The 27,905-nt window shown below is 37.2% G+C and overlaps 1 protein-coding gene across 1 annotated transcript in view; it reads left to right on the top strand.

Moving 5' to 3' along the window:
- Positions 1-27,905, top strand: part of RRP12 (ribosomal RNA processing 12 homolog) — a 1,805,151-nt gene that overhangs the window by 168,119 nt on the left and 1,609,127 nt on the right. Inside the window, exon 5 of the mRNA XM_044056239.1 lies at positions 3,538-3,553. Within this exon, the coding sequence (XP_043912174.1) occupies positions 3,538-3,553 (16 nt within the window). The remainder of the gene's footprint in view (positions 1-3,537; positions 3,554-27,905) is intronic.

Genomic DNA, 27,905 nt, shown 5'->3' on the forward strand with positions numbered 1-27,905 from the left:
AATAATGATTTTCGGAGAGAAAAATAATAAAAAACATAAAGAGGGATATAATGAATGCAAGAGAGGATGGTTTCAGTCGGAAGCCAACAACACTCACAATGGGGTGAGGAATTACAAGAAAAGTAAATGGTATTAAATTGACCTTGAACTCTCTGGTACATAATATTTCTGGTGCATCTTTGTCTGAGACTCAATTTAAAACACTTAATTATGGTTTAAAATATATACCAACTGTGATGCCTTGTCTTTATGAGCTGAAATGTGAAATTTTTAAGCTGTCAAAAACTGCATTTAGCATATTTTTTTGCTAATAAGAATGAAAGTGTTTTATCTAGAGAATTTTTAAATAACAGTGATGAGGAAAGTTTTTATTCCTGTTTGTCTGACCCTGATGAGACTTTTGAGCTTGATACTGATATTGATTCTAATGCATAGTTTGTTTGACACTATTAAAATAGAGTTTAAAAGTGATTTTATTCCTCCACATTAAAATGAAGGGATTAAACATTTTTCACATATGTTGAATTTTGCTACAGAAGATGCTTATAATAATTTTATGCAGAATAAAAATAATGTTAAATACAATTTAAGTGCTCAAGAATGGAAGGAAATACAATTGTTAGCTAGAAACAAAGAAATAGTGATTAAGCCCTCTGATAAAAGGGGTAAACTAGTGATTATGAATGTTGAACAGTATTTTCGCATGTGTATGTTACATTTGAATAATCAACATACATATAAATAAAGCTGTAAAAATGAGTATCAAAAAGCTATTGTAGAATTTGAGCTACTTATTCAAAAAGGTGTGAGATTAAAATATTTCTCTCGTGCTGATATGGAAAGAAAATTTAATCCACAGGATAGGGAGTTAGCTGTTTTTTATTGCCTGCCTAAAATTCACAAGAATGGTGATAACCCTCCTGGTAGACCTATAGTTTCTGCACAAAAATATGTCTTGTCCAATATAGGTCTATTTTTACATGAATATATGTTACCTTATGTGGTTAAGTTTCCTTGTTATATTAGAGATAGTACTGACTTTTTGGAGAAATTGTCTGGAGTTCAGTGGTCTAGTGAAATGTTATTTATTAGTGTTGACATTGTCAGCTTTTATACTAGCATTCAACAGAATTTTGGAATTGAAGCAAGCAGTTAAATATTTTATAGGTGAAAGTCCTGAATCATACTATGTTTTGGAATTGCTTTTATTTTTAGGTTCATAGGTTCGTACTAGGCTATCTGCCCTAGGGCATTTATAAGCTTAGCCAGAGTGTGTGTGGCTTTCACCACCCCTTAGGATGAGAATACTATGCCCTTTTAGGGTTTAGTTTATTGTGCCTCTGTCTAGTAGTGACACAAAGATGACCCCCGGGGTAAACCTACGATCTCCCATCCACTCATCAAGATTTCTCTTGAATAGAGTGAGGGGCTCTGCCTAACATGGAATGGGATTCTGTTCCAGAGTGTAGGGAGCCTCTGGGTTATGAATCTGTCCCTCCAGCACGTCCTATTTATTTCTGTGTTGAGGTTTAAGTCTCTTGCTCTCGTGGCTCTGATGGATTTGGATTTTCTGAGGTGGAGCATGTCCATTAATTCCGGATTGGACATGGCCTTGTATGTCAGGCACAGATCACCTCTGAGTAGGCGGTATGCGACTGAATAGAGCTGGAGTTTTTTCAGTCAGGCAGCATATGGTGAGGAACTTTTGGGGTCTTTCCAACTGCTGCAGGTGTCGGGTGAGATGCATCCCAAATGGGGCATTGTACTCAATCATTGGCCTGATAAGAGAAGAGTACAGGGGCACAATGACCTCTCTTGATCTAGATGTGAAACCCTTCATGATAAGGTGGGCAATATAGAAGGTTTTCCTAACCACTTTGGCAATGTGAGTGTCAAATGAGAGGTTACTGTCAATCTGGGTCCCTAGGTCCCTGATTACCTCTTCCGTACTTAATGGATTACTACCTATGTGGTAATTTGTCGGTACCTTGTTTTTCCCAAAGGGTATGACTATACATTTTTTGGCGTTCAGCTTAAGGCCATGGCTCTGGCACCAATTATCCATTTCTATGAGGCCTGTCTGAAGGATGTTTGTGTCCGCTGGAGTATCAATTATGGCGCCCAGTTTGCAGTCATCTGCGAACTTTGTCAGCCACAATCCTCCTATGTTTGCCTGTACCTCGGAAAAATAAATGCCGAACAAGAGGGATCCCAGGACTGAGCCCTGTGGGACACCGCTTGTGACTGGCTTAGAGTCTGACATAGCTCCAGCAATTCTGACCCTGTGGGTTCTGTTCTTGAGCCAGTTTGCAACCCATCTTGTGACATATGGGTTTACATTTAAGCTGGTGAGTTTGTCTATGATGCCCAAGTGGGGTATTGTGTCAAAGGCTTTTGCAAGATCAAGGTAGGCTGTGTGAACTGCCTTACCCTCATCAATGGCCTTAGTGACTGTTTCAAAAAAGTCGACCAAGTTCAAAAGGCAGGATCTGCCCTTGACAAAGCCAAATTGGGTAGGACCCAATGTCTTTGTTTATGAGTTCCATAATGATCCTCTCCATAGCTTTGCAGACCAGGCTCGTCAAGCTTATGGGGCGGTAATTTCCAGGGTCCGTAGAAGCACCGCCTTTGTGAAGTGGGACCACTGTTGCCGTACGCCACTCTTTGGGTATGTATCCTGTAGTAAGGCTAAGATTTAACAGCAGCCTTATGTGTGGGTTTAGTTCCTCTTGGAGTTCATGTAGCACACAGCCCAGGACACCATCCGGTCCCATTGATGCTGTGTTTTTAGCTTTAGAGAGGGCGGCTCTCACCTGGGCATCTGAGATGTTAGGGAGGCTACACTCTAATGGGATAGTTATTTCTCCTTTTGGAGGGGGAGGGGGAGGAGAAATTTGCACTGAACCTGTCTGCCAGAATGTTGGCAATGTCAGTGGGTTCAGTGTATTTTGTGTCATTTTGAACTAACTCTGAGCATATCTGGGAGTTTCCACCCAGGTTTCTAACATAGCTAAAGAAGGCCTTGTGATTGTCTTTTGTGTCTTTTGCGATTTTTCTCTCAAAGTTGGCCTTGGATGATTTTATGAGTGATCGTAGTTTGTTGCTAGTACTGATCAGAGATGCCTTCCCTTTTAGGGATTTTGCTCTGTCATGTAGTAGCTTCCTCCTCCTGTTGTAAAGTTTGTTTATTGCTGGGGTCCACCAGACCAAGTGCCTGCCTTTGGGGGAATGGGTCTTGGTTTTAATTGGGATTGCATGATCCATGCATTCTTGAAGGTGCCCATAGAAGGCATTTGCAAAGGATTCAGCAGTGTGGGTTGTGGTTTCCACTGGCCCAGGGGCCTTGAAGGATACCACTTCAGTCTTAAGAAGTGTGAAGTTGGCTTTTGAGAAGTTCTTCAATGTGGTCTTTTGTGCAGGGGGTGGGGGCGGGATGTGGATTTCCAGTGAGATTAATTTATGGTCTGATCTTACCAAAGAGGGATATACTTCCGGTGTGGAGCATTTTGTCCCCATGTTTGTGATGATCAGGTCTAGTATATTGTCTCCTCTTGTGGGAATGGTGACTAGTTGTTCCATTGCATTTGAGTTTATGAATTCTAGGAACCTTTGGGCTAGGGTGTTTGGGCTTGAGTAATGTTCCCAGTCTATGTTTGGGTAGTTGAAGTCTCCCAAAATGATGGTATTTGGAGAGACATTCATACTCTCCAGCGTCTTCAGGAAGGCTGTGTGGGGTTCCTGAGTTTGAGAGGGTGGTCTGTAGCATGCTACAAACTGTAAGGCAGTTTTGCCTATGGTTAGTTGCACCTGGATGGTCTCCGATGCTTCGTGCATTGCCGCTAACCTGGAGGTGTGGGTATCTTTGATGAATATGGATACTTCCCCTCCTTTTGTGGTTCGGTCCAAGTTTTGGGGCCGGAAAGCATGATATGAGGTAAAACCTGATAGTGCTGGGGTGCTCTCAGGAGCCTCGAACCAGGTTTCAGTCACTTCACAGACATCAATGTCCTCCATACTGAGGAGGGCTTCGAGGGCATGCATCTTGAGGTTTAGACTTCTGGCATTGAGCAGCATTACCCTTAGTTTTTTTTCCACTTGTGTTTTCTAGGGAGGTATGTTTGTCATTTGAGCCTTGCCTAAAAAAGGCACTATGGGGGTGGCAAGAGCCTTGGCCAATATCCAGAAGCCCAGGGGTGACAGGTGCAAGCCATCCCTTGCGAAGCAGCGTGGCTTGTCAAGCATGTCATCCCAAGCAGACAGACATTGGATCTCCTTAGAATAACACCAGTAATTAAGCCAATTGTTAAAACTGATCATTTTGTCTTTGTACCGTGGCATCATTCTTGGTGAGGGTAAGATGCTGCTCAGGGTCAGGGTCATACCGGCCTGGGCTACATAATCAGAGAGCTTCTCTATGTCTCTTTTCATGTAGTCCAGGGAGGTACGTCTCAGGTCGTTCACACCGGCATGTACAATGACTGAGTCATATTTGTACTTGCTGTGGAGTGACCTGAGTGCTTGTGTTATGTGGCGGATTCTAGCTCCCGACAGGCAGCTTACTGTGACCTTTTCCTTGTTCAGTCTGGTGAGTGGGACATCAGTGTGTCTGACTATGGAGTCACCTATTACAAGTGTGTCTGGCATGTTGTTTGGCCTTAAGGGCTGTGACTGTTTAGCACACTGACTTTGTGAAATATGTGTTGCATGTGCTATGTCTTGAGGTGGTGGTTGCTTGGGTGTCTGCTTTGGAGGCCTCTGTTGTTTTGGTAGATTTTTAATCAGCGCCTCTGAGTATGTTTTTGTGTGTTTATGTGTTTGGTTTGCAGTTGTGATAGTTCTATGTGAGACTGGGTTTGTGGTGTGCATGGCTACCTTCTCCTCCTGACTGGTCTTGCCAGTACTGAATTGAGAGAGCTCAGCCTCCAGTTTGGCTATATAGTTGCATCTCTCGCATATATTTGTATTTGTTGGGAGGAGGAGAAGGTTGTCTGTGTACATGAGGCAATTGTAACATTGCCTCAAGATTCCCAGATTCACCAGCTGAACAGGAGAGGATGCCAGCAACTGACTCTTCGACATGCTAGAAATAGTGAAAAAGTTTGCTGTGTAACTGAGTCAGAAAGGACCTATAGGGAAATGGGTACTCAAGGGGATTTAGGTGAATGAAGTACTTTCTTTTGTTTGAGTGCTTTACCTGTATAAAAAAATGCTTTAGGAGCAAGTGCTGAGCTTTTCAGATAGAGTATAGGCTGTTTAGATTGCAAGTAGAACAGTTCTAAGGGAAAAATTGAAGAGCAGACTTGGTGGAGCCAGAAAAGTTTAACGATTGCTGCTATGACAATCATAAAGCCGTGCAAACACGGATTTTAAACAGTGAACTACAAAAGAGCTAGGAATGGTCCCAAACAACCAATTACTACAGCTTCTTGTGCTGAGGTCACTTCCCCCAAGAACAGGTAGGCTGCTCAAGGCTCCCCACTCCCACTGGTGAGCAAAGAAACTTCCTTCTATCCAAGTAAGGTAATGGACAACACAGGAACTACACCACAGCCCAGAATACAGCAATGCCTTTAAACTGGTCTAAACTAGTCGAGGAAGGCGGGAAAACAAGGATTTTATTTTTTTGTTTTTTTGGTAGAAACGCACAGAAAATGCAGAGACAGTGATAAATTGGTTACACAGGCTAGCACACTTTAGTGGGCAGCCTCCACAGTTAAATTAAACAAACAAGCAAGCAAACTTTCGATCAAAATCGACTAAATGTAACTTTAAGTGCAGATTTTAAAATAAATGCAGCAATCAGTTAAAAAACAGTTTTGTTTAAATATTTTTTTTTTTATGTTTAATGATAAAATTTAAAAGCAAATACAAGGCACAGCCATGGGGGCATCTTTTGCCCCTATGTATGCTAATTTGATAATGGGCCTATATGAGTTGGAATATTTATATCATATTACCTTCTTTAAAGAAAATGTTAAGTATTTTAGGTTTATTGATGATCTTTTTTTTATTTGTAAAAGAGGTTTGACTGAAGTTAATATGTTTTTGCAGAATTACAGAATAATAGATTTAAGCTTCTTTTTGATGGTCTACAGGTGAGTAGGCATATTATATTTTTAGACATATAAATTTAATTTTGGAGGAGGATAATATGCTTCAAACAGTAGCACATAGGAAATTTGAGGATGGCAATCAATATTTAGAGGGCAGTAGCTGCCATCCAGCGCATACCATTGCTTCTCTCCCTTATGGAGAATGTTAATGAGTAAGAAGGTTATGTAATAATGACAAGGACTTCTATAGTGAAGTTTATAAAATGTATGCTGTTTGAATCAAGAAGTTATACTAGCTATTCAATACAGATGGCAGTGGATAAGGTTATTGCCAGCTCTTTTGATCAGGATAATAAAGAGCTCAGCAAAAGATTCCAGTATAATGTAGGTCAGAGAAGCAATAATGTAAGACAAATTTATTTTGTTTCAACATATGGAGCCTTTAGTGCTATTTTAATTGATTTGGTGAAATACCATTGGAAGCATTTGTGTAAATTTGCAGATTTGGTTAGGATAATTTCCCCTCATTTAGGTGTTTCTTTTAGAAGAGTTAGGAACTTGAAGGACATCCTAGTACATAACTATTTTACATTTCCTATTTCTGCTATAAGTGGTAATAATGTAAGTGTGAAGGGCACATTTTCTTGTGGCCATTGTAATATATGTAACTATGTGTTAAGAACTTTTAGTCATATTAATGGTCATGCTTGTTGCCCTTGTGAAATGTTTACTTGTGATACAGAGGGCATAATGTATGCCTTGCAGTGCCCCTGTGGTCTTGTATACATAGGGGAAAGTAAAAGGAAGTTTAAAATAAGAGTTCAAGAACATGCTAGGATTATTATTAAACAAAAAGAAGATAGTCCTGTGGTTAAACATTTTATGCAATTTCATGATTCTAAACCTGAGGGTTTAAAAGCAACTGTTTTAGAAAAAAAATCCAGTTGGTTTTCATTCTGAACATTCATATAAAAAGAAATTATTATACAAGGAGAGCATTTTTGTTTTAAAATATGATACTTTGTCTCCTTTGGGTCCCAACTTATAATGTAATTGGAGGCTATTAATCTAATATAATTAGCTAATTGGTTAATAATTATGTGTATTTAACTGAGGGTGAATTTCTACTAGTTTCTACTCCTTGAAGGCGTTGCCAAAGTGCTAGAGGATTAATAAAGTCTGGTTACTTGGTTCCTGCTTGTTGCTGTTATTTTATTTATTTAGTAGTATTTTATTTTATATTGAAAAAAAATACTCTCTTTTCTATCAACATGGCTGTACTGATTCAGCAATAAAAACACTCAAATTTCATCACTAAGTTATGAAATGAGCTATTTCAGGCAGTCTTAGTGAATCTAATAACAACCAACATGTAAAAACATAAAAGTTCACTTGATCAAGCTTCAAATTTCAGCCTTTAGGTTATTCTCAAATATTCTTGTATGATTATGCATGTATATTAAAATAACTGTACAGTCAGATTTCTGCCTTATGCATGTATATGTAGTAGAAATATTTCTTAAAAGCAGTTTATTTAAATATATTTTTTCTGTCTTATTTTCTCACTAGTATTCTACCTTAATCTATATATCTTGTATTGCTGAAATCTCCCATGACAGAGCTATTTAATCAACTATCTATTAAAAAGTACATTATGTGTACATATTTCTTAACTTACTGATACTGCTGTTTTATAAATCTTACATATTAAATATTTCATTTCTTGTGCATTTGCATATTATGTTTACTCTTCTTATTAATTCTAGTATTATAAGCAATCTTTACTATATAACATAATTCCTGCTTGTTTAATGTGAATGTGTGCCTTTAGCCATTGTGAACTGCTGCTCTGCACATACTGACATTAGAAATTTACTACAACATGTGAAAATTACAACTCACAGCACACAGCAGCTGTTAATTTCCTCTCTAAATTTCTCTTTCCTCTTAGTTCTTCTAAGCTGCTCTAGTTAGTAACAAAATCTAACTTTACTTCTTTCAATTAATATGCACAGTTAATATGTACAGTGAGAGTTAATAACACTATAGCATAAGCTATTAACATGCAATATTTAAGGAAATGATATGTTAGCAATAACTCTGTGTAAAATATTGCTCTAGCTTTTGTCTTATCAATTCTTCACTTCTAAGAAAAGAAACAAGTGTTATTTTGAGATTTCTCACATATACACATACACACTTGAAAAAAAAAGAAAGAAATAAAATGTTATTTTCTTTTTTCACAGACATCAGTAATGAATTTTTATGCAGATTTTCTTCAGGACAGTTCAAGCAGGAAGAATCCAGGATTCTGACAGACATGGAATATTCTTTTGTTCTCAAGTTTCTTTACATTTTACTTGCTTCATAAAAGAAAAGAATGTTTTATACAGGAGCAAAGAAAACAAAATTGCCAGCACTTTAACACTTCTAATTACCATATTACTTCAATATGGCCTTTAATTAACACAGCAATGCATATACTAAGCACAGTTGAATAAATAAAATAAAATTATTAAGTTATATGGTCTTAAAATTAACAATTCTATTGCTTATAATTTAATGACATTTTCTTACATGAAGTATATGTTTAACATTTAGAAATACACATACTTTTAGTTAAATATATTGTCTTTCACTGTAAGTACAGTAAAACAGTAAAACGAACTGTTTATATTCCTCATCATGAAAAATGTTTTAGCTTAAAATATAAATATATACCTACATATGTTTTGAAGCTTAACGTCCAGTACAAACATTTTATTTAAAGGGCAAATCTATTGTTTCAGACAATAAAAGTCTTGCAATCAGAGACTGAAAGGTACTTGTTTTTAAGCTTTTTAATTTTAGAAGCAGTTTTCTAGGAATTCAACTCTTTCTCTTCGGGAATACACTGTTTCACTCCATTTCTTTAGTATTATTTTGGATTGTATTGCTGTTAAGAAAAGTGTATGCCTCCTCCAGTGTGTTAAATATTTCAGTCTTTTCAGAAAAAAAATATTTGATCTTTGCAGGAAACACCAAAGTTGCTTTAATATTGTTTTTTCAGTTCATTGATCAGTAGCAAACAGGATTTTGTTTTACTTATTACTTCACTGGAACAATCCTTGTAAAATCTGACTACATGCTCACCTAATTTAATAGATGGGCTGGACCATGCTGTTTTGAATATTTGATTTTTTTCTAAGTTAGACATGAACTAAACTATAAATAAACATGGTGGTGAGTTTTCCTTCTTCAAAGGTGCTCTCAGGGACCTATGTGCCCTTTCTATTCCAAATGATAAAATTTCAAGTAGATTTAATGTTTTATGTAGTTAAGAAATCTATTATATTGTCTCCCCTGTACTTTTCAGGTATAACGTACATTCTAATGTTATTTTGACTCAGTTTATTTTCTAAACAATTGAGTTATTCTATGAGACAGTCATTTTGTTTTAAAAGAAATTCTGTCTGAGACTCACCTCCAGTTATTCTTTCTTCACAATCATTTACATTTTCTTCCATGCTGTTGGTTTGTGTACTTTGTTGTTTCATAAGAGTTTCTAAATGTTCCATCTTCTTTCTTCTTTGAACCTTTCTAGTTTGGTATCCAGTTTTTCTGTTTTAATTAATACATCCTGCATACTAGATATTGATGATTGTATGTCTTTTTTAACCCGGCAGTCTTGAGTGACTTATGTTGAAGTCTCTCCTCTCTTAACCAAGCAGTTGAAATTTTGACAGAAAAATCATGGCTTTTGAAGAACTTAAAACTATAAATCTTTTCTCTGACTATTAGTAACTAAAATTAGCTAATAAGTATCTCCAAATTTTAAATTTTAGGTTATATTTTCTGTCAGAGAAAAGTTTTCAGTCACACAGCTTTCACCAATTGCTGGTCTAAGTTAGCCATCTTGGCCTCACCCCACTTTTGTCCTTCCTATGCCTCCTGATGGCATTGTTTTAATTTTTATTTGTAAAGACAACAGCCTCATATGAGAAACTTGCAAAAACAAAATATGAAATAAACAGTTTACTTTAAACTGTTGTGGCTAAAAATGTCTTCAAGGATCTTTACACTTATCTGGCTAAGAAAGGATTAAATGAATGCATTTCACTTCCCTCATTTCAACATGCTTCTATTACTGAATCTAAGTATGTACCATTGGGAACTATTACATGCACATATAATTGTACCTGATAAATGTATAACACATCTAGCAAATTTTCTGTTTTCCATGACATTAGTTTTCACTGTTGTTTTATTAATGTACTTTAATGTTATTTACATGTGCAAATAATTTCTGTAGATAATGCCTCTAAACTGGCATTCTTTTTAGTAGTCTCTTTATACTTCTTTGGTCTACGTTGAAAATGAAAGAACTCAATGGTATTTATCATCTTGTAAAGATTTTGACTTATTGAATAAGTCACTGATGGATTGCACGTCATTTTATTTATTTTTGTGCTTAGTTATTTGTTTGTTTTGTTTATTTGTTGACCAGGCATGTCCATCTGGGCTAAGCACAGCAGCAGTTAGGGGTCCAGGGGAAACTTCAACACATACCACACATTTGACAAAATATCAAGCAAAACAATGAACTATACTTATAATGACATATTAAACTAAACCTGTCTATCTGTATAGAGGCAAAGAAAATAAGCTAGGTGTCTTGTTGATAAGCTGCTGTAAGCCCTGCAGCCATGCAGATTTGCTACCCTTTATCTTAATGAAGTGATGGGACCTTGTCCAGAATTAAAGTTCTATAATGAATTTATTTGTATACAGCTGTTAATCTTCTGGGGCTTTTCAGCGGCATATCTTTTTAGTAATTAGTGTTTCTTTTCAGTTGACATGCATTTGCATCTTGGTATGAATGCTTAGTGTGTAGACATTCCATCTAGGTACTTCCCATATTCTTGCCACAGTATAGCTCTTTTTGCTAATTGCAATTTTATCATGAGGTCAGCTGGTGTGATTACTATGTTTAGATTTTTTCCATTCTTTTTCTTTTTTTACTTTTGTTTCATTTCTCCTGAAGACTATGAAGTATAAACTGGAAGACTTGTAGTTCCTTCGAGAATTTTTATTTCTGGGATCACAGATGTGTTTTCCCACCCTGAGACAAACCAAAAAGCCAAAAAACAAACTGATAATCCACAAAATCCGACTGATAACTGTGAGCCAAGGAACTTGTAAATAAAATACAAATTTATTCTTATTGAATGAAGCGCTTTTCGTTGGCACAAATGTGTCAACTTCTTCAGATTCAAAACAGTTTTGTGAAATACACACACCACTTAAAACAATTTACTCTTATCATGTGATCGGCATCAGCTGGTGCTGCTGTTCTAAAGCCTGCTCATATTTAAAGTGGTATTACATATAAAAAGCAGTGATAAAACACATTGTGCACACTGGTACAACATTCAACAGACTAATAAAACCTAATCTAAATTAAGCAGATTAACTACGCATAGCAGCCAATATCGACTGCTTAATGATAAAAACATCAATTAATGTTACAGTTGAACAAGTTAAACTTATGGCAGTCCTGATTGAATAACAATCCTAGAAGTCAGAAATTGTCTACCAACAACTCAAACAGGATTGGTTCTGTACTGTCGGTTAACTCAATTTTACAATACAAGTATAAGTGTTAAAATACAATAATAACCAGTACATTTGTACAAATTGTACCTAAAAAATGCTGGCAAACAACTGTCCCAAGAAGTCAGAAACTGACCATTAGTCAAGGTCATTTTACTAAAAGTACAAATGTTTAAGGTTTGTAAGAGATTTACGGTTTATAAAAAACTATTAAAGGCTTACTTACAAAAATACCTTCTAGTTACAAATCGCCAAACTACTAAATAAACATAATCAAAAACACATTGTTATAAGTTACAAAATTCCTGCTTCATCTATTTAGACTTTTTAGTTTTAAAAGGCACGTAATATTGCAGGCATCATTCAGACCAGGACTTAGGAATGCATTTAGTCTCATCTGCCATAACAGCTCACTTTCTTCAAGCATCAAGTTAAATAGTCCACCTCTCACATCAAAGCTCACATGGTCTATAACTTTGAAAAGAAACTTGTGGTTACTGTGTTCAATAATGTGCCTTGCTAATGGGTTTTCATCTTTTTTCTTTTCTATAGCATATGTATGCTCATAAACTCTATCTTTTAACCTACGTTCGGTTTTACCAATGTAGAAGGCTGAGCATGCTTGGCACTTGGCCACATAAACTACAAGCTTAGAGTTACAGTTGTATTTAGACCTCAGCTTAAAGGTCCTTCCATTAATAACACACCTCTCCCCTATCTCAATGTGTCTGCACATTCTGCAGTTACCGCATGTAGTCATTCCTACTCGCTTTGACAGAGCTCCCATACTCTTTCTTTCGAGCAAAGTTTTCAGATTCGCTCCTTTCCTAAAGACAAGGTTTGGCGCTTGTCCAAGTTTAGTGGTCAAAGATCTATCAAGTAAAATTAATTCCCAATTTTTGTTCAGGATAAATCTGACCATTTGACTGTCATTACTGAAAGTAGTAATGAAACTAATTTGAAATTCTTTAGTTGTCTCCCCAGTTGTTACTTCTGCTGTCAATGCGTGGTTACTAATAGTGCTGCCCTCTATCAAGTTCGTTACCTCAACATTTATTATGTTTGCAGAATAACTGTTTAGTAAAGGTTTAACTACACCTAACTGTCTCTTAAGGCTCACTTCTGTTACCAAAGATTGTATCAACTGTGAGGGGTAGCCTCGTTGTGTAAACATATTGCTTAACAACAGACACTCGCCGTTGAAATTTGAGTCTAAAGTAGTCATCCTGGCTGCTCTAATGAGTAGTCCTTTCACTATTGAGCGCTTCTGATGATAAGGATGGTTACTAGTAAAATGCAAAAATGAGTTAGAATACGTTTCCTTTCTATGTATTCTAGATACGTATCTCTCATTTATAATATCTTTGAGTTTACAATCCAAGTAGTCAATAGAATTTGTACTAAAACTAGATGTAAACCTTAAGAATTCAGTAGTTGAGTTTAAGTACTTGATGAATTCTTGTGCCTGTTGTTCATCGCCCTTGAAAAGGACAAAAATATCATCCAAAAATCTGGTATAAAATGCTATGCTCACCCTGTGTAGTGGATGTTTAAAAACAAAATTTTTTTCCCAATATGCCATCACTAAATTGGCAAAACTACCTCCACAGGGTGAGCCCATAGCCACTCCACAATTTTGTAAGTAGAACTCACTGTTGAATACAAAGAAATTGTTAGTTAAAATTATATCCAGTAAGAGTTCCACTAATTGGATTTCTTGTGGTGGGGCGTCCCTAGACTTCATCATGAGGCTTACCCATTCAATTCCATCCAAATGTGGAATTGATGTATATAAGTCTTTAATGTCTATGGTTAAAAAGTTGTTATTTTTGTCAAACCTCAATTTATTAATGTTGTCTAGAAAGGCCCAAGAATCTTTGCAAACCTGTGGTTCTAATGATATATATTTCTTCAAGATAGATTCAACTACTTTGGAACAAGGGTATGTAATAGACCCTCTCCCATCAATGAGTGGCCTCATTGGTGGGTCAGTTAGGTTTTTATGTACTTTGGGGATGCCAAAAAGAGCTGGGATTTTAGGCCAGGACAGTGTGACTTAATTATAAGTGTCAATATCTATCAGTGACTCAATAAATAAGTCACTAAGGTAGCTCTTAATTCGACCATATGCAATGTTGACTTCATTTAACGATACCTTAGAATATGCTTCACTATTTAATAACATCAACATTCTAATGTTATAGTCAACAAAATCCAAAATAACAATCCCACCCCATTTATCTGGTTTCACTACCCGCACAGGTGAAGATTTTAATAAATTCAATAATTCATTTTCCTGTGGTGTAATGTTTCACACTTGTTTCTGATCCCAAATTTATGTGTCTTCACGATGTGACGGAAATCCAGTTCACAGATTTGTTCAAATGCTTTTAAAGTCTGGTGGAGAGGGGGATTGAAAGTACTTGGGGCCCTAGGAACGTTTGAAATAGTATGGTTCCCAAGTAAAACTGTTAAATTCAGTTTTCTGACAAACAGTTTCAAGTCAAGAACCATATGTTCCAAACTAGAAGGTTGACTAGGAACAAACGTGTTACCCTTTGCTAGGAATTCAACTAGCGTGGGGTCGATGTGCAAGGAAGAATAATTAAAGATCTTAAAGTCCCCTGTTGAATTCAAGAGAATGTCTACGCCCAAAGGGGGTATAGCCCCTATCTCTTGAATCTGTTGTGTTTGTTCCTCTGGTTCTTCTGGTTGTGGTTGAACTTCTTCTTCGGAATTGATCCTAGATCTTTGGTTACACGAAAATTCTAGTTGAAGTCACTTCTATTATTCATATTAGTATTATATGTAGTTGTGCCGTTACTGTTATTGTAGTTTTGGTTACAAATTCTTTCACTACGTCTTAGGGTATTGTCATTGTTGTCGACTACAATAGGATCAGGACTACCCGTGTTGTCAAGGGTAGAGTCCGCATTGGTGTTAGGCAAAATTTGTGTATTCCCACCTAGTGCTGCTGCTAACTGTGCACTAGATGGTTTAGGGTAAGCAGTACCGATATCATAAGCTTGTTGGTCTCTGTTGATCTTCTTGAGCTTGTTTGTTTTAAGTCTCTCTAATAGCTGGTCTATACTAAAAAAACTTCTTTCATAATCGAACTTATATCTCAGGAAGTCCAAGTCTGTAGTGATCTCAGTGTTCAAAACAGACACTTCCTTAATCAAAATTTCAATATAAAGGTTGTAGTGTTTGATCATTAAGTTCATTAAGTCAAAGCCTTGTTTATCAAACAAAGATACCAGTTCAAGGTGAAAAGGTGAATCAGCAATTAAACCAGTGGGGTATTGGTGGTAGCGCAACCCCTTAGGAACAATATGTTGATCTAGGCAAGTGTTAAAGTACATGACTTCTGGTTGGAGCGTTTTCATTTTTAGTAATTTGTTATCAAACAGTTTTACTCTGTCATTAATAGTTTGTAAACCAACCTGTATGTTGTTTGAAGAACTAGCTGGTCACTCACTGTTTAACCCATACCCAAACGACAAGTTAGAAGTGTTTGTAACCCATTCACTGAATGTTGGAGCACCAATAAGCCCTGTGCTCCCTTGTGTCTCTGGTTGTGGTTGTAGTCCAGTAGGTTGTTGTCGACTACTCTGCAGTCCAGCTGAAAAATTGTTCCCTGGTGGCCCTTGTGCTGCTGGAATTGAGTTGTCATTTGTATCTGTCAAGCAGATCGCAGTACTACCTGATGGGCCAGCTCTGAGTGGTGCGTTGGTATTAAAGGAACCCCTTCCAGAATTGGAAATGTCATGTTGTCCATCACCCCTACTAGTTTGTTGTGAAAGGGATTTATCCATTCGGTCCAACCTAGTAGAAAGTGAATCAAGCTGTTGGTTCATAAGGTCCAAAAGCGAGGTTAAGTTATGTAGTTCTGTTTGGGGTTGCTGTGAATTAAACAAGTTCGGACTCGCAGGACTGTCAGAAGCACCAGACGCCATGAGACAAACCAAAAAGCCAAAAAAAAAAAACTGATAATCCACAAAATCCAACTGATAGCTGTGAGCCAAGGAACTTGTAAATAAAATACAAATGCATTCTTATCGAATGAAGCGCTTTTTGTTGGCACAAATGTGTCAACAACTTCAGATTCAAAACAGTTTTGTGAAATACACACACCACTTAAAACAACTTACTCTTATCATGTGATCAGCATCAGCTGGTGCTGCTGTTCTAAAGCCTGCTCATATTTAAAGTGGTATTACATATAAAAAGCAGTGATAAAACACATTGTGCACACCGGTACAACATTCAACAGACTAATAAAACCTAATCTAAATTAAGCAGATTAATTACACATAGCAGCCAATATCGACTGCTTAATGATAAAAAAATCAATTAATGTTACAGTTGAACAAGTTAAACTTATGGCAGTCCTGATTGAATAACAATCCTAAGAAGTCAGAAATTGTCGACCAACAACTCAAACAGGATTGATTCTGTGTTTTCCCACCCTAACCATGATATTACTGCATACACTGATTGAACAGCTGCAATGGAGTAAGGTTCCTTTCCCTGTTCCTTGAGGTCTAATGTTTTGTATTCTGCCTCTCTAGCCTGTCAGTATGTTGATAGCTGCAAACATTGTCAGAATCATTACAGTAAATTCATTCTACAGTTTCATTGTCTATGACTCAGCACTCAGTTATCATATGACACAGACAGACTAATAAGTGATTTTATCTCTAAATCATGCAGAGACTGCTCTGCGGACCATAACTCTTTGGTGCACCTGTGAATTATTTAACTTCTACAGTTATTGCATCCCACTGATATTAATGTGAATTAGTTGTCCAGACTAAAAATAATACAGAAAATATGGAAAATGTAATAATACATATTTTGCACTGTGGAATTAGGAAATCATTTTTGTGACTCATGGCTTTAGGCCATCATCATACAAATTGCTCTCCAAACCTACATTACAAAATATTCCATTTATTACATAGCAGACTCCATATATCTACACTGTAATGAATGTAATGTCACTGGAGACAGTAATGTTAACTTATGTTCTCTCTATTTACAGCCATAAGTCAAAACCAGCCATAAAAATTGCATTTAACAACAGAAAACACAAACGTCTTATGATGTCTGTGTAGGTTTCCATTTCAAGCAAATACTTAAAATGAACAGCAGGGCTATCTATTCATACAGAGATTCCTCCTGTATATCACAATGCAGATGTCTCTTCCAAGTAGTATTTTTAGGTCAAAAGGCAAACATCTCTTACAGGCAATCTTCTCTTTGTACTGACAGATAAGCATCTCTTACAAGCAGTTATCTTTCTTCCACATATATGTTTCATCTGCATTGAGGAGCCAACCTCTCTTAACACGTAGAGGCAAACATGTATACTCTCTCAGCAGACACACAAATTAAAGACTCCTTCAAATAACAAGTCACATCAGAACACAATGTTTTCACATCAGAAGTTTAGAAAAATCACATGTTTCATCGTTTAGCCACAACGACCCCACCAAGTACAGATCTTCTGGTTCTGTACAAGTCAGGAGATAGCCCATCCAAATTGACATTCTTATTTGTGTTTGACTATGAATAAAATTCGCCTGCTAATCTGTTGTTAACATTCTTACATTTGTGTAGTCATTGTAATAGTGTGTAGTGAGTGTAAAATGTTGCCATAAGTACTACTAATAATAAGTACTGCAGTAAAGTGGGTGCCCATTTAATGGCAAGGCAGTCATGGTCAGTGGCACAGCACTTTGTCTTTTCTTTGCTCAACTTTATGCTAAGACAGCTGACCAAGTATTCTTCAAATCATATTACTTGAGAAAGTAAAGCCTCTACTCCAATCTCAGTGGGATTTGTGTACACAATAAATGTTTGTCAAAATCAGGGGCAACTAGCATGTGGTCTGAGCAAAGGATATTTTTTAGATGACTAAAAGCCTCATCTGCTGCCACAATCCACCTGATCTGAATGGAGTCTTTTCCTTTTCACATGTTCTGTTACAAGACAGGCCATAGAAGTGAAATAGAGCATGAACTTCATATTATAGCTTGCTAGTCCTAGGGATGTCTTTATTTAACACTTGGTATTGGGCATTCACCAACTCTTCACAGCTTCTAACTTATTTGGGATTAACTGTCTGGCAATCGCATATCTTAAATGCCTGGCTTCTGCCATGCAGAACTTACTCTTAGTATTATTAACCTTTTCTCCTAAGTAATTTAAAAAAGTCCAGCATAGTTTGTACCTTGGCTAACTGTGACTCTTGGTCTTCTAAATAAATCAGTACATCATCAAGCTATGCAGCTGAGTACCTGGTGTGTGTTTTCAGAACTCCATCCATTAGCCATTTAAAAGTGGCAGGAGTGCCATGAAGTCCAACGGCTAAAACAGTACAAAGAAAGAGATTCTCAGGAATTGAGGAAAGCTGCCTTTTTTGGCTTCAGGGATAATGGCATCTGATAGTACCACCATGGTCAAATCTAGGGTTGTCAAAAACCTTGGTTTACCTGTCCTCTCTTTGTGCCCATTTACTAAGGGCATTGGATAAGTGTGAAACCTAGATATTTCATTAAGTTTCTGGAAGTGAGTGCAAAATCTTATGGAGCCATCCAGTTTAGGAACCAAGACAGTTAGATTGTTCCATTCATGGTGAGAGTCTTCACTGTTTCTCAGTTTTAACAGCTTTCTTATTTCTTCAAGTTTTGCCTTTCTTTGTGACTCAGCTACCCTATATGGTTTTAGGTTTGCCATCCACCCTGGCACAGTTTCAGTATTATGTTATTTTAAGTTTGTTCTGCCAGGTAGTTCTGAAAAAAATTCTCAGTAGGTATTCTTCCCTTTGTTGTTTCTAGGTCTTAGACAAAGCCTTATCTGCTTAAATGTCAGTATTCCTTAGTACCTTATTATTTGTATTTACTTCAGCTTCCAGACTAACTACAGAACTGTTAACTTCTATAGATTGTTTAAACACATTTTTGTGATGAATCTGCTCTGGTTTTCTCTTTCCAGCCTACTTTATTTTATAGTTCATGTTGCTCATTTTCCTGTCACTTCAAAGGGCCTCTGCCATCTTGCTAGAAATTTATTCTTACACCTTGACCCCTGCTTTAAACTTCATGAGTTCAGCATTCTGATAATACATCCTCTGTTCATTCTTGCCAGCCCCCACCTACCATTAAGCCTTACCTCCCTTTGTAAGTAAGAACAGGCCAGTCACACCAGCAGTGAATTTATAAATTCCCATCCAGTTGTCCAGTCCCTTTCTGAAGGCAGATAGTGTGTCGTATGGCTTAATTACAGAAAACGTTTGTTCCAAGGAATGGGTAGGCACTGTGTGACAAATCTGTCTGTCTGCCATGTCTTGATGATTTGGTGTTGCAGCTTTTGATCTCTGGCTCTGGTGTTAGTAAGACCATATGATTTACGAAGGTTTAAGAGTTTTTGGACTGTTTGATCCCTTCTGTCCCTCAACTCTAGGCACAGGCCACCTCTAAGGAGTCTGTATGATACAGAATAAAGAGATGCAGCTTTCAGTATGTTCCAGTAGTTCAGGTTTTGTAAGTCCTTGGTATTTTTTAGTTAGGAACCCTTGGGGTCTTTCCAGTTTTCTGATATGCTGTACTGTAAGGTACATTCCAAAGGGTACATTGCACTATGAGAGTTCTAATCAGTGTGGAATACAAGGAGCTTAGGACTTCCTTTGACTTAGCGGAAAAGCCTTTTGTATTGAGTTGTGCACGGTAAAAGGATTTTCTAATCACCTTTGCGACATGGTGGTCAGTTGTGAGGAAGCTGTCTACCCAAGTACCCAGTTCTTTCACAACCTCCTCGGTTTGAAATGGTGTGCTTCCTATGTTATCAACTGGATCTAGGGGTTGTTTAGTGAAGGCGACAAAGTCATACTTTTTATTGATAAGTTTAAGCCCATTTTCTGTACACCGGTTGTTGAGGAATGTAAGCTCCTGTCAGAGTGCTTGTATGTCAGAGGGAGACTTGATGATAACTCCCAGTTAACAATCATTCATAAATGGAGTTCCAAGAAGTAGATACCAAATAACAGATGTCTCAGCACAGACCACTAAGGAACTCCACTGGTCACCTTCATCTTAGAGAGCATAACCCTTACCTTGACTATATGATTTCTATTCCTAAGCCAGTTTGCTATCCATTTAAATACATGCAGGTCAGTTTGGAGCTCATTGAGTTCATTATGTTTGCATACAGTACAGTATCAAATGCCTTGGCAAGGTCATTTAGGTTGTATGGACAGCTTGCCTACACTTGAATCACTGTCTCAGAGAAGTTAACTAATTTCATCAGACAGGATTTGCCATTAACAAAGCCAAAGTGCTGGGGATCAAGTCTGATAAGATTTCTGATATCAAAGTTTATCAGGTCACTTATGAACTGTTCCATAGCTTTGCATAGAAAAATCATTTGACTGATGGGTTTATAATTCCCAGGGTGAGTGGGGAGGCCATCTTTATGAAGTGGCATCACAACAGCTGTCTGCCACAACTGTGGGTCAAAGCTCGTTTGCTTGGCTCAGCTTAAGAAGATTAAGGACGGGGACTGCCAGTGCTTGTTTACTGCTGTTTATTAGGCAGCTCCATGGGTGATGTATTGTTTTGTTTAGGAGAGAACTTTTAGTACATGTTCTTTGGTGATTGTTGTTGGTTGAAATCCTTCTGGGATATGCAGACTTGGAATTGCTGTCTCTGGGGTGAAATTTGTACTAAATTTGTTTGTTAGTATGCTGACAGTATACACTGCATCAGAGTAAGCAGTGTAATTTTGAATAAGCTCTGAGCAGTGTTGAGTGCTAACCTTATTTCCCTGACATAGCGAAAGGATTTGTAGTCATCTTTAGCTTCCATAGCTAGTTTGAGTTCATGGGATGATTTTGTTTTCCTGACTGTATTTTTTAGTTTCTTAGCTATCTGATATTTTCCTTGATTTGACAATCTTTTGTTTCGCTATGTATGTTAAGGCATTTCGTTTTTTATTGTATAGTTTGTAAATGGTTGTGGACTGCCATGCTGATTTGCTTTTAACTTTCCCTTTTGTATGGGTATAGTTGGACTGTCAAGTTAATACATTTGTCTAGGTACAAGTGGAATTTGTCTTTATCACACATTGCAGTAATGACATTTTGGGTAGCACTGCTACACTAGAATTTGGATAACTCATCAGAATTGAAGATTTTGATGGAGATGGTTACTAGTGTGTGACTAGACTTACCCAACAAAGGGAATATCAAGAGAATATAACATGCAGATGCTAAGTTTGTAAGTGTAAAGTTGAGAATATTCTGCCCTCTTGCAGATTCCTTAACAATTTGATCCAGGGAGTTCTTGTTTATGCAACCTAAGGATTTTTGTGCATATCCTCCATTGGTAGACTAGGCACCCCAGTTTATCACTGGATAGTTCAGATTTCCTAGGATAATCAAGTGCCTGCTTATACAGATTTTGCCAAGAATATTTAGGAACCTTGTAAAGTTTTCAGGGGACATAGGGAGGGGTCCTGTAGCATGCTGTGATGCAACAGATTATCATATTTAATGGGATTTGAATCTCTGTAAGTTCTGATCGTGAGTCTCTAGGTATTTGTCTTGAAGTAATATGATATCTAGCAAATACTGATACACCAGCACAGCTTCCACTGGGTCTAAATGAGTGGTAAGCATAAAGATAGGTAATGAGGGGTGCCTTCTGAGCATTTAAACATGCTTCTGTGACAACACACATGAATGTGCTCCAATGGTGGGGGGGTCTCTAGGTCTAGGATAACAATTTTCAACCTGTCTAGCAAGTCTGCTATTTTACTTTAAGTGGAATTTTGGATTCCTCCTAAATCTCCTTGGTTACATTCAGCAAGTAGTGTTCCCCATTTAGTAACTCAGATAGGGTAAAGCCTATTGAAGCTCGATGTACCTCTGTTACAGTATATAGAAGGTAAGTAAGTAACTGATATCAGTTCTTACCATCTTGCACTATGACCATCTTTAGCATAGACATCCAATAACCCATCAGTCTGAGGGTGGTACAATGAAGCTCTTAAGTGTTTTACTTTAAACACTCTGAGCTTAATAAATTACTCTGCTCATAAATGAGATTCTATGATTTCTGAGTATTTCTTTAGGAATCCCTACCTTGGAGAAAAGTAACACTAGCTCTTTCATTATTGACTTAGTATTGACTTTTCAAAGTAGCACTTCTTCAGGAAAGTTTGTAATATGGACAGTAATCATCACACTGTAGTGATAGCTAGTACTTGACTTTACTACTGGACCTACAAGGTCCATGGCTATCTGCTTTAATGGAATCTCAAAAAGAGGCACACATGTCAGCTGACTACTGAATGCAGGATATGGTGACATTTTTGACATTCTGGGTGTGCTAAAAAAAAATCTAAGTATCTTTGATTATACATTCATCCATCCATCCTCAACCCCTTTTTCCCATTTTGCATGTGGGTTGGGGTGTCACTTCAACAGTAACAATCATCTTGAGCCAAAGTTTACACTGCTGGGTGGCTAGCCTACTGCTGTAATTCATCCGTACCACTCACTCGCACCTACTGCCAATTTAGCATGTCCAATTCACCTATTGGAATGTGGGAGGAAACCGGAGCACCTGGAGAAACCCATTCGACCGCAAGGAGGACATGCGGACTCCACACAGAAGGCACCTTGGCTGAGATTCAAGCTGGAGAACCTCTTGCTGTGAGATGACACTAACCGCTGTGCCATCATAACCACTCAAATATATACCATGCCCAATAAAGTATTGCTAAAATTCTAGCTCTAGTTTTGCCCATCCTTGTGTCCCCCACAAAAAAAAATATGTTTATGTGCTACTTTCCTCACAAATGTCCTAAAGTTTTGAAACTAATATTGGGTGTAGTATTTCTTCTCTGTCCTTTTACCCTGTAGAGTAAAACATTATTTTACTTGAAGTATGGGTATGCGATAGGTCCATCCTGCCAATGTCTCTCCCATTTCTAATGCTGTGTTTTCTCTAGCCCTGCTTAATGTCATATCCCCTCACTGAATTTTCGTAAAATTGTCATTACCTTTCAGGTAATCTGCCAAGTCAAGAACACTTTTATCAGTATTCTTAGATGAATTGGACGGTTTAGCTTTTCACTTAAAAATATAGGTAAGAATTCTTTCTTCTGATTTTATTTCTTCATCTATAAAATGCAGTTCTTGTCTGTGATTTTCTCCTTCTTTTGATTCTGGCAATTCTTTAACTTTAACCCCGCTAAATTCTCTTTCTGTAATTTGCTGCTTATAGTACTGTGTCTGACTAACCATTTGTTTTAATCTTACAGAGGAAAGCCTTGGCATCTGTCCAGGTTCCCTTTCTTTTCTCGGTGCATTTGTCACTATGGGTCCTTACCTTTCTTTCTTCACAGAAGCATCTTTCACTGCTTTATTAAATAGAGCCATACACCAAGGATTCTTCCCTACAGTCTCAATAGTGACTACTTCCATTAACTTAACTACTGATGGTTTTCCAGCAACATACATTTTTTTCTCTTGTCAGTTTCTGTAGATATTTCTTTCAGTGACTTAACAACTGTGTTTTTCTAGTAATACAGTTTATTTTTTTTCTGCCTTCTAGCCCAAATCAGGTTTCAGTCTCTTCTTAAGGTTCTAGACTTTTTTCTTTGCCCTTATCAAGACTGTGTATTTTAACAGTGTGTTAGACTGCTGTTGCCTTCATATACACGTTCTTTCTAGAAGTATATTCAGTACAGTGTGGTCCCAGAAGTGTGTCAGGCTACTATTACCCTTCCTTTTTCTTACTAGATATATACTGCTGTGTGTTCTGAATAGTCTATCTAACTGTTGTTGCACTTCCCCATTTTTACTTGAAATATAGTCAGACCATTGAGTATCTAATTCTGTGGTCTTCCTCTCACAATTTCCACAGTGCCTTGTACTGGGATAAATCTTGACCTATTATAATGTCGTATTAAATCTGAAACTAAGGCTACAGGATTTAGTAAAAATACAAAAAATCCTATGGGGAGCAGCAATCAAAATTCCAGTAGCAATATCACACAGTGTTTGCATGCTGTTTCTTTGCATTCCATCTGTGGGAAGTGTTTTTGGTTGTTTTTTTGTTTTCAGTTGTTTGATATACCACCTTTGGTTTGGGTTGATTTTCTTTTATACGTAATTAAAAGTTATTGAAACATGCACTGTAAGTTTTTCTTTAGTTAGAAACACTAAATATAGGCAGCAATACTTACATTTGAAAACTACTTAGAACGTCATTTAAAAAAGAGTGAAAAAGAAATGTTATTTCTGATACACAAAAGTCAAACAAAGTCCATATTGGTAATAAATAAGTGTAATTGAAACAGTTTGTATCAACATCAGAAAGTGGAAACAGGAAAAACAGAATTATTATTTTTGTCAGGGAGGGCTTCACCTCACATCACCTACTTTCTAAATATAATAACTTCAAGACTGAGCTTCCTCAGAGTAACACAATACCTGATTTTGTTGGGAAGCAGTGCATTCCTACTGTCTTAAAATTACTGTGAACCCAGAGTTAACACATTTAGTAAATGGGGGTATAAGTGCTATGCCTTTTCTCAAGAAAAAATATTTATAAAACTTTTCTAGTAACTGATATATATATACAGACACACACACACACACATATATATATATATATATATATATATATATATATACACACACACATATATATATATATATATATATATATATATATATATATATATACACACACACATATATATATATATATATATATATATATATATATATATACACACACACACACACACACACACACACACATATATATATGTTGTTGTGTCTTTCGGCTTTTTCCCGGTTAGGGGTCGCCACAGCGGAACTCCGGTCTGCTAATGATTGGTAGTTGATTTTTACGTGCCGAGTTACCAGCCCTGACGCACAACCTTCAACGAAGGTACTCCCATTCACACATGTCTCCACGCAGAAGACGCTCTAACTGAGAATCGAACCTGACAGCGTCTTACTGTGAGGCGACAATGCTACCGCAGCACCACCACCGTGGTCTATATATATAAAATATATACACACACACACACACACACACACACACACACACATATGGGTCTGCTTTGTTTCTTTGAATCTCATTTCACTGAATTTCATTTCACCCCGATCACATCGCTGAAAAACTCATTTCATTGAACTGAACTTAGTATATATAGGGCATTGTGCAGAGTACTGTTAGGTAAGTAAAAGGTATATGCCCTTTTCCCCACTGTAGTGCGATCTTGGAGTTAGTATATATAGTTAGGGGTATGGTGGGCATAGCATAATAGAGAAAGCATAAAAAAGGAACATCAAATAGAATAAGGTAAAGAAGGTTAGGTAGAGAATATGAGTTAGGAGAAGGGAAAAAGGAAGCAAGTCCTATATGAGTAAGAGTGGGAAGAGGGATAACTGGAAAAGGATGCACGTGGAGGTCACAGGGTCAGGATGGTGCTCAGCAGTTTCAGAAGTCTTGGCAGGAAGACAGAGGCACTTAATGTAGACATTGAAGCTCCTCTGGCTGGACTAGTATGATACAGAGCAATGATAGTAAAGGAAGCCACGTGGTAATCCTGTGATACAGGGTATTCAGGAAAATAGTCTAGATAGGGATTGGGGAATGTGACAGCGTATACATCAAGGAAGGATTTAAGAGGAAGTTGAAAAGAATAAGCTAGGACATGGTGAAAACAGGGAGGAAAGGGGGTAGGGCATCTGAAGGGGCAAAGGGAAAAGGGGGAGCTACCATTAGCTTCCTTGCAATAAAATTGCTAGAGCAAAAGAGAGTTGATATAGAGATTTCTCTACAGACTGCTCAATACAAATGAAAAGGATGATACGTTAGCTGACACAGGATTAAGGGATGATCAGGAAAGAATAAGGTAGGTAGGTATAACAGTCTGCCTGAGGCAGACCGGAGCACTCTATTATTCAAGTTTAGTAGGGGAAATCAGACTACTTAAAGTATTTCAGTTAGACAGCTTTGAACAAAAGTTAATGAACTGAGTGGAGAATGGGAGAATCCTCATATGTAGTTTTTTGCTAAAATTATAGGGTGAGGGATCTGCAATTTAGAGACCAACTAACAAATAGCAACCATGCAAAGTGTTGGTAAACTCTGGTCATGGAAAAAGAAACAAACCTGGTGACAAAGACCATGATCTAGGTTTGTTGACAGGGGAAGCTAAATATGGGAAAATAAAGGAGCTAAAATGCAAACTCTTGCAATACTTAGGAATGCACAAGAACAAAGAAGCTGTGAAGTAAAATGAAAGAAATTATTTTGGCGAGTATAAAAAATGATTGAGGAGAGTTGCAAATGGAAAGAGGAAGCAAAACCCAATATAATTAATTTGGCTGGTATGGTATTGAAATTACTCTAAGGGACAAGGAAATGAAATACAGGAAATGGAGGGACAAAGGATGGCCCTGTAGAAAAGCACCATAGTTGTTAGAAACTATGCACCAAAATGTTTGCGGATGGCTAAACAAAAAATGGAAGAAAGACTGACAGTAAACATTGAGTGAAGAAGAAAAAGCCTTCATTATGTACATGGGGAATGATCTCTCTGGACTTCTGCAAAGTCTTTCTGTATCAGTCACCCCATTACAGGCTTGCTGAAAATTGAGGTGGGCAGGAGTAGGAAATAAATCAGCAAATACTAATGCACAAAATACCAGGCAGCCAAATGAAGATCTCAAAGTAGCCTGGAATAAACAGGTAATATAATCCAAAAGGTGGATTAAAAAATCAAAAACACAAGAATATGAAACTCAAGCAACAAGACATAATACACTGTTTTTTGGAAATAGGCAATAAACTGTGCGAGAAGGAATACAACTAATAAGAAGGCAGTGAACAGAGTGTAGCGGGGGGGTGGTAGGTGAGGTAGGAACTGAAATGAAGTGTCCCACAAGGATTGGTCCTAGGTATATTCATATTTAATGTGTCTGACCTCACGCAGGGAATAGAAAACTGAACAGTCTCTTTGAAGGTGACATCAGGGTTGAAGGAGTAGTACCTTATATGACCTAATGAGTTAAGAACCGTGGTGTGAGAGGTGGAAACACCAGTTCAACCCTTCAAAGAGCATGGCAACACAGCTGGGAACCAAGCCAGGGGTATACTGTGCAACTAGGGTTGTCATTGTGGTCTAAGAGTAACTAGTACATTTAGCTCAGCCCCCACCCTATGTTGTGTATCAAAACGTTTGTGAGGTGGACATAAAACCGAAATTAATGCAGCATGTACATAACATTTCTTAGTGAACTACAGAGTATTAAAATAAAAAAAAAAACAAAATGGATTATGAAACTGGACAAGGGTGTGGGGGGTAGTGTTGGTGGATAATGCTCAATATGTTGCTAAAATGTATGACATCCTATTCGATGATTCTTATGCCCAGGTTTAAAAAAATGAGGTTAACATAGTGTATGGTAAAATCTATGCACATTTGTATGACAGGCTTATGTAAGGGCATATTGAGGAGGAACAGTTCTGTTTTCTTTTGTACAAGACCAATTGGTACCTATCATCTTCGGTGTTCCCAAGATCCACAAGAACATCATGGATACTCCCATGCCCCTTATAGTGGATGCTAGATACTCTATTACTGCACCACTTGCTAAATTTTTGGACTTTCACTTGAGAGAAACGTTACAAAAAGTGTCATATTTAGTTAAAGATTCTTGGGATTTTCTAGAAGGATGCGACTAACTAAAGGGATGATCGAATCCTTGGTAATACGTAATAGACTTTATTCCACAGACACTCCTATTCCTTTGAACGCATTAACTCTGTACAGAAATATAGCCTGCGTTTTCATTTCAAGTGACTTCCTCAGATGAAGAAAACTGAATGCATACCTAGTAAATACAGAATAATTTATACCCTCACAATCATTATTTATTAGATAATTGATTGTGAGGGTATATATTATTGTGTATTTACTAGGTATGCATTCAGTTTTCTTCATCTGAGGAAGTCACTTGAAACGAAAATGCAGGATATATTTCTGTACAGCGTTAATGTGTTCGAAGGAATAGGAGTCTCTGTGGAATAAAGTCTATTACGTATTACCAAGGATTCAAGCTTTCTTTTTCAATTGCTCCTTTGTATTTGTGTTGGCTGGACTGTTTAGAGCAATTGTTTTCCATTTGTTGACTTTATTTTGGTTGTTTTGTGATGGAAACTGAGGAGG

This window comes from Protopterus annectens, chromosome 14.part0 (assembly GCF_019279795.1).
Source record: "Protopterus annectens isolate FY-2018-M chromosome 14.part0, PAN1.0, whole genome shotgun sequence".
NCBI lineage: Eukaryota > Metazoa > Chordata > Ceratodontiformes > Protopteridae > Protopterus > Protopterus annectens.